We start from the raw sequence: 8,492 nt of genomic DNA, 5'->3' as shown, positions 1-8,492 counted from the left end.
AAAATGTTTAAAAATATATCGAGGCATTGCAAGTCAAATATGACTGAAACAGTCCATCATTTGCTGAGCTGCTGTTCTTCCAGGAGTTACTTACTTTTCTCTGTTGAAAATTATGAACTCCTTTTGGACAGATTCAAGGTGCTCTTGAAGAAGGCATGTCTTCCCGGTGAACATTGGGGAAAAAATAGAGACATAGTTAGTACACAAATGGAGAGTCTCAAATAGCCAATAACTTACTGAGTGTCTGTTTAACTGAGTGGCCCAAATCAATGAAGACCAATGTGTCCTCAAAATAGATGCTATCTGAAAATCTGTAGCCAGAGTGAGACCACAATCAGATTAACAGAGGAGCAAATAGAAAGAAAGAGAATAAAGTACAGCAACTCTCTGCTCCCCACAATGAGGCAGCAAGGACGAGAAGACCTGGGTTACGGTTTATGAGCTTGGTGTCTTTCAGCCTTTTTGCACAAGAAACCATGGCTTCAAGACAGGTGGGTTCAAGTCTGTAATAAAATCCTTCCAAAAAACTTCTGATGAAAAATGTTCTTCTCAAAGGAAAAAATATTTTTGTTTTTAAATCTAAGAATTAGAAAATACTAAGTCCTCAAGTACTGGAGTTTTTTTTTTTTTCCTTTCCTGAACAAATATTTAAGTGTTAGAAGAATAAACTATAAAAAGGAGAGTAGCTCACATATATGCATTAATATATGATATTTGTTTTTCCCTTTCTGACTTGCTTCACTCTGACAGTCTCTAGGTCCATCCACGTCTCTACAAATGACCCAGTTTCATTCCTTGTTATGGCTGAGTAAGAGTCCATTGTGTATATGTACAACATCTTCAATCTATCCATACATACAGCAGAAACTAACAACACTGTAAAGCAATTATATCCTAATAAAAAATAAATAAATTATATGCTTTCAAAAAAAAAAAAGGAGAGGAAATTTCAGAGAAGTGCCAAAGGAAGCAAAAGAAAGGAGAGAAAGAAGACTCTCTTACACCTCCCTCTTATCCTCAAACTGGGGGATTTGTGACCCTGAGGGTTTCCAGTATCAGTCATGGGGAATCCCTGTGATCTGATAGAGCTCCTTGGAGTAAGATTTGGGAAAAAATATTTTAACATTAAAATATTATATCAAAGTATATAAATAAATGTTTAACATATTTATATATACTTTATATATATATTTATACACATACATGTTTCTACATTTATGTATTTACATTTTACAGACAATATATGTACAATATAAACATAAGTAAATATATAAGCAAAAGTTATACAAAATTTAACATGAAGAATATTTAAAATGTTAACATTTTAAAATATTTTAACATTAAAAATCAAGATTATAATCAAATAAAATGTAGAAATTTACTCATTTTTTTTCTCTGTCATATATCTCTGTTTTCTTCTAAAAAAGATGTGAAATGCACACTCAGAGATGAATTTGTGATACAGCATTGCACATGTCTTGAGTCCCAACCCTGGCCCTAAGGGCTCATGTGCAACATGTTCTCTTTCCTCAGCTTTAACTGGAAAAACTTAAGAAGGGCAGCTACATGGACAAGTCAAAATGATAAACCAGAAAGAGTATGAGGGAAAGGAGTGGGGAGCAACCAGAATGGAGGAATGAATGGGTCTTAGGTGACTGGGAAGAAAACTGCTGGTTAAAAATCCTGGGATGCGCTTCTTCAGGATAAGAGAGCAAACAGTGATTAGACTAATGTAAGTACAAATGGCATCAGAAATATCTGAAGGGTTTAGAGCAGGTGGAAATCTCCGGAGGCAGAAAAAGAGGATTTAGGTCATGAGCTTCCATGGCAGACAGACTGGCGTGCATCAGTCTTTTTGCATCTTTACTTTAAAGAGGTTGGTGAGCAGGGAGGGTCAGTGGAGAACATCCATGAAGCAAAGAAACAATAGAGCATCTACCATGAGCATGAGCAGAGGCATATACCGTGAGCCATGGAAGAGAATGAAGTGAGAAGTCAGGAAGCAGAGTGGAAAAATGAAACATAACAACAGCTAACTTTTTTTTTCCCTTAGGGTTAGCACTTTTAATTTTTTTGTTTCTGTTTTTAAATTTTTTATTTTATATTGGACTATAGTTGATTTACAATGTGTTAGTTTCAGGTATACGACAAAGTGATTCAGTTATGTATACATACAGCTATTCTTTTTTCAAACTCTTTCCCCATTTAGGGTATTACAGAATATTGAGCAGAGTTCCCTGTGCTATACAGTAGGTCCTTGTTAGTTATCTAGTTTAAACATAGTAGTGTGTACACGTCAGTCCTAAACTCCCAGTTTATCCCTCTCCCATCCCCTTACCTTTCCCCTTTGGCAACCATAAGTTTGTTTTCTAGGTCTGTGAGTCTATCTCTGTTTTGTAAATAAGTTCATTTGTATCATTTTTTTTTAGATTCCACATGTAAGTGGTGTTATTTGATATTTATTCTTCTCTAACTTACTTCACTTAGTATGATAATCTCCAGGTCCATCCATGTTGCTGTAAATGGCATTACTTCACTCTTTAATGGCTGAGTAATATTCCATTGTATATATGTACCACATCTTTAACAGTGGCTACCATTTTGGCAGACATGTACTAATTGACTCAGAACAGTCTATGAAGTAGATACCAATACTAAAAGTCCATTTTATAAATGATGAAACTGAGACATAGGGAGAAAAGGAAAACAATAGTGCTTTTACACTAATCAGCCTAATTCTACAACTGTAGGTTGTAACCTTGACTGCGTACCCGAATCACCCAAGTAACTTTAAAAAATTCCAATGCCCTGCCACACCTCGAGATTCAGATGAATGAATAAACTAGCATGATGATAATGTAGTGAGCTGCTAAGATTGGTCCTCACATTTTAAAATACTTGAGTAGAATAAAGTGCTACTTTGAGATTTATCATCTTTCTGATCTTTCTTTGGGGGAAGACTGCTCATTGTTTTGAATCACAATCCTTTTTGTTTTCAAACTGATGCTGTAACATTAGGAGAAACTACAGCCAAATGGTGGCACAGGCAGCTCCAAACTGCCACCCCTCACAAGAAAAAAAAAAAGGCAGAAACTGTCAGGGCCCACACTGTCAAAACTCTGGAAAGCAATCAGAGGTTTATAGCAACCAAATGCCAAATCAAGAAAAAAGCAACTTAAAAATGGTCCTGGTGTTTAAGGAAATCTCTATCAAAATGTTAGCTGAACACAAGCCAAAATAAGAAAGACTGCAGTGATGATGCATGACAAGGGATAGTCTTTGCAAAAACTGTTTGTAAAAGTCACTCAGAAGTACAAGGGTAGCCTTCAACAATCAAAAACCAGCAGATCCTAGAGGAGGGAGGAGAGAGTCTGATTTCTGGAGTTACCACATTATAATTTTCAAATGTCATTTTTCGACAATAAATCACAAAGTATAAATGTTGGAGAGGGTGTGGAGAAAAGGGAACCCTCTTACACTGTTGGTGGGAATGCAAACTAGTACAGCCACTATGGAGAACAGTGTGGGGATTCCTTAAAAAACTGGAAATAGAACTGCCTTATGATCCAGCAATCCCACTGCTGGGCATACACACTGAGGAAACCAGAAGGGAAAGAGACACGTGTACCCCAATGTTCATCGCAGCACTGTTTATAATAGCCAGGACATGGAAGCAACCTAGATGTCCATCAGCAGATGAATGGATAAGAAAGCTGTGGTACATATACACAATGGAGTATTACTCAGCCATTAAAAAGAATTCATTTGAATCAGTTCTAATGAGGTGGATGAAACTGGAGCCTATTATACAGAGTGAAGTAAGCCAGAAGGAAAAACACCAATACAGTATACTAACGCATATATATGGAATTTAGAAAGATGATAACAATAACCCTGTGTACAAGACAGCAAAAGAGACACTGATGTATGGAACAGTCTTATGGACTCTGTGGGAGAGGGAGAGGGTGGGAAGATTTGGGAGAATGGCATTGAAACATGTATAATATCATGTATGAAACGAGATGCCAGTCCAGGTTCAATGCACGATACTGGATGCTTGGGGCTAGTGCACTGGGACGACCCAGAGGGATTGTATGGGGAGGGAGGAGGGAGGAGGGTTCAGGATGGGGAGCACATGTATACCTGTGATGGATTCATTTTGATATTTGGCAAAACTAATACAATTATGTAAAGTTTAAAAATAAAATAAAATTAAAAAAAATAAAAAATAAAAATAAACAGGTAAGTATGACCCACTCGAAGAAACCAAATAAATTGACATAAGTCATCCCTGAGGAAGCCCAAATACTGGACTTACTTGATAGACTTTAAAACAACTCCGTTAAATATGCCTGGGCTTCCCAGGTGGCGCTGGTGGTAAAGAATCTGCCTGCCAATGCAAGAGATGGAAGACACGTGGGTTTGATCCCGGGGTCAGGAAGACCCACTGGAGTAGGAAATGGCAATCCACTTCAGTATTCTTTTCCAGAAAATCCCATGGACAGAGGATCCTGGCAGGCTACAGTCCATGGGGCTGCAAAGAGCTAGGCACGACTGAATGACTGAGCCCATAAATATGTTCAAAGAGTCTAAGGAAACCACATAATAGGCTACAAGACAGATCTCAATAAATTTAAAAAGATAAACATCATACAAAATTTTCCCTAGCCACAATGAAGTGAAGCTAGAAATCAGTAATAGAAGGAAAACTGAAAAATCCACAAATATGTGGAAATTAAACAACACATTCTTAAGCAACCTGTGTGTCAAAAAATAAACCACAAGAATTAGGAAATATTTTGAGATGAATGAAAACAAAAATACAACATGCCAAAAAGTATGGGATGCAGAAGAAATAAACAACAACTTTATACTTTGAGGAACTAGAAAAAGAAGGGCAAACTAAACACAAAGCAGAAAGAAGGAAACAATAAAGATTAGAGCAGAGATAAATGAAATAGAATAGAAAGACAATAGAATCAATGACATCGAAAGTTCTTTGAAAAGATATCAAAACTGAGAAATGTTTAGTCACAATGATAAAGGAAAAAAAGAGAAAAAAATGCACATAACTAAAATCATAAATGAAAGTGGAGACATTACTTCCAACCTTACAGAAATAAGAATACTGTGAATAACTGTACACCTACAAATTAGAACATCTAGATGAAATGGACAAACTCTTAGAAACACAAATTACCTAATCTGACTCAAGAAGAAATAAAATCTCAGCAGATATTTCACAAGAGTAATCTACAAGTGAGAATAATCAAAAATTTTACAACAAAGAAAAGTCCAAGGCCAGATGGTTTCAAAGGTAAATTCTAAATATTTAAAGAAGAATTAACACCAGCCTTTCTCAAATTCTTCCAAAAATACAAGACAAGGAAAGGTTTTATAACTTATTCTATGAGGCCAGCATCACTCTGATACAAAAATAAAGACATTATTAGGAAAAAAATGACAAACTAATATCCCCTATGAACATAGATGCAAAATCTTAAACAACATACAGGAAATAGTCCAATAGCATATTAAAAAATTACACATTGTGACCAAGTATGATTTACTGCTGGAGTGCAAAAATGGTTTAACATAAAAAATGCAGTCAATGTAATACCTCACAGTAATTGAAAACACACACACACACACACACACACACACACACCCACACACATGATGTCTCAACTGACCCAGAAAAGGCATTTGAAAAAATCAAAACCCTTCATGATAAAAACACTCAGAAAACTAGGAATAGAACTGAACTTGCTCACCATAAGTAAAGGCGTTGACAAAAACCCCACAGATAGCATAATACTCAATGGTAAAAGGCTGAAGTCTTTCCTCTTAAGATCAGAAAAAGAACAAAGATACCTGCTTTCACTGTTGCTATTCAACATTGTATTGGAACTTCTAACCAGAGCAACCAGACAGGAAAAAACAATAAAGGAATCCAAACTGGAAAGGAAGAACTAAAAGTATCTCAATATACAGATGACATAATCCTATATATTAACATAGAAAACTACAGAGAATCCATCAAGAAGCTACTAGAGCTCATAAATGAGTTCAGTTGCAGTATACAAATTAATACAGAAAAATCACTTCTGTTTCTACACACCAGTAATCATCTAGGAGGAAATTAAGAAAAAATTCTATGTCTCCAAAAGCATAAAAGACCTAGGAATAAGTTTAACCAAGGAGGTGAAAGATTTATACTCTGATAAGTACAAACATTGCTGAAACAAATTAAAGAAAGACCAGTGGTTTGGGGAGTATTGAAAAATTTTGGATAGACAGTGGTAGTGGGTACACAATATTGCAAATGAACTTAATAAATTGTACACTTAATAGTTAAAATGGAAAATTATGCTATACATGTTTTACCATAATAAAAAGGTTAGAAACAAGACAAGCAAAAAGACTGTAAAGAGAATGTAAAGGCCTCTCTTTATCATGAGCAAAGCCACCTCTTAGCAAATGATTCTGAGATTGACATGATACTTTGGAAAAAGAAGAAAGTGCTTTTTCTTCTTAGCATTAGGAAATGTCAGAGGTTCTGTACTGTGGGTGAGTGGCCATACCCTTTCCCATGGGAGATGTGGGAGTTTGCCCCTGCGATCGGGTGGCTGGGCACAGGTTAGGTCTAGGATAAGAGGGGATCACAGGAAGATGTTCTGTGGATGGAGCTTGACCTTGTAATTCTAAGAACAGCAATGACCAGTCTTCACGGTTCAGTTTTAGGTTTTTGTTCTTTTAATGTGTTGATCAAACACTGGTTGAGCCTCTACTATATTACATGCACTCTTGGGGTACCATGAAGACAATGTGGGTAAGACCGACACCTGGTCTTTGCACAGGAGAAGGCTTATTTTAGTGGGACAGAAAAAGACACACAAATAAGCATAAATAAAATGTTTATAAACTATGGGTTCAATCCATGGGTTGGGAAGATCCCGTGGAGGAGGGCATGGCAACCCACTCCACTATTCTTGCCTGGAGAATCCCATGGACAGAGGAGTCTGGCCTCCTCCTCCCCAGAGGAGTCCATGCGGTTGCAAGAGTCGGACACGACTGAGTGACTAAGCACACAAGCACAAGGTCATAAAGGAGTTAAAAACAGGGGCTGAGAAAGAGGGTACCTCACCTTTGATTAGGAGGCATTTGGGGTATAAACAGGGGAGGAAGCCCTCTAAGTGAAGGTCCAAGAGGAGAACATTCCAGAAAACGGAAGAGCAAGGGCCAGACACTAGCAGGGCCTATGCATCTTGAGGGTTTTAAGTGAGGTCAAGAATGGCATAGTACAAGAATGGGGAGGAAGGTAGACAGATCATACAGAGCAGGGAAGGTATGGCAAGAAGTTACTCACAAATTGCTGTTATCTCTAAAACTTGAAAAAACATAATTAAGGTGATGTCTCGTTCTTGGCTACATTTGGAGGTCTGTTAACAGAGGAGCCTACACAGGCAGCTCTCTGGGGGAAAAGGAAGGAGCCAGCCAGGAGAAGCCAGTTGGTTATGATATGAAGAGCAACAGATCATTAGGAGGAAGATGGGTAAAGTGAAAAGCAACAAGCAAGATGGGTTTGTGGTACAGCGAAGCATTCCTTGGAGAGCCCTAGAAAACACTTAAAGATGGGAATCCGCTCAGAGGGCAGTTCTGCGGACAAACAGGATGTGGACTTGGGTTAACTGACCATTAAAGGGTACAGTATGCCCTGAGGACTAGAGAAATTAGGAACATTGAGAATAGTTGCTTGTTTGCAGAGCCATTTTAACCACAGGATTATGCAATCTCTGGGAAGGGGGCTGTCAGTGAATGCAGGAATTATATCTTATTCATATCCCTTTCCAGTGTTTAGCACAGAATGCAGCGGATAATAAGGACTCAATAAAAATAGCCTAAGCAAATGGATACAGAGGGATGGAAAAATGGATGACCATTAGTTGAGTGTGTAGGGAGATGGGTGGATGATTGAGTGGATGAATGGATGATCATTATTGTTGTTTAGTTGGTAAATTCTGTCTGACTCTTTGGCGACCCTGCAGAGTATAGCCCACCAGGCTCCTCTGTCCATGAGATTTCCAGGCAAAAATATTGGAGTGGGTTGTCATTTCCTTCTACAAAGGATCTTCCAATTGGCAGGTGGATTCTTTACCATTGAGCCATCAGGGAAGCCCATGGATGATCATTAGAGGCAAGGTGAATATTTAATGCTTCACCGTCATTATTATACACAAAACCTTACTGTGTAAAATCCTACTGAGCCCCTGTAAGTTACTTTTCTGAAATCTGACCTCTAAACTCTGACATAGGATAATGTGCATGCATGCATGCTCAGTCGCTTCAGTCGTGTCCGACTCTGTGCGACCCTAGAGACGGCAGCCCACCAGCCTCCCCCGTCCCTGGGATTCTCCAGGCAAGAACACTGGAGTGGGTTGCCATTGCCTTCTCCAGTGCATGAAAAGTGAAAAGTGAAAGTGAAGTAGCTC

At 38.0% G+C, this 8,492-nt stretch overlaps 1 protein-coding gene across 1 annotated transcript in view; it reads right to left on the bottom strand.

The window, feature by feature from the left end:
* STK32A (serine/threonine kinase 32A) overlaps positions 1–8,492 on the bottom strand; it is a 137,553-nt gene that overhangs the window by 7,424 nt on the left and 121,637 nt on the right. The window contains exon 12 of the mRNA XM_086412236.1: positions 95–159. Within this exon, the coding sequence (XP_086268362.1) occupies positions 95–159 (65 nt within the window). The remainder of the gene's footprint in view (positions 1–94; positions 160–8,492) is intronic.

Source organism: Bos grunniens, chromosome 7 (assembly GCF_055505025.1).
Source record: "Bos grunniens cultivar Pamir isolate PY7600 chromosome 7, Bosgru_T2T1.0, whole genome shotgun sequence".
NCBI classification, from domain to species: domain Eukaryota; kingdom Metazoa; phylum Chordata; class Mammalia; order Artiodactyla; family Bovidae; genus Bos; species Bos grunniens.
This window is presented reverse-complemented; position numbering and strand designations above follow the sequence as displayed.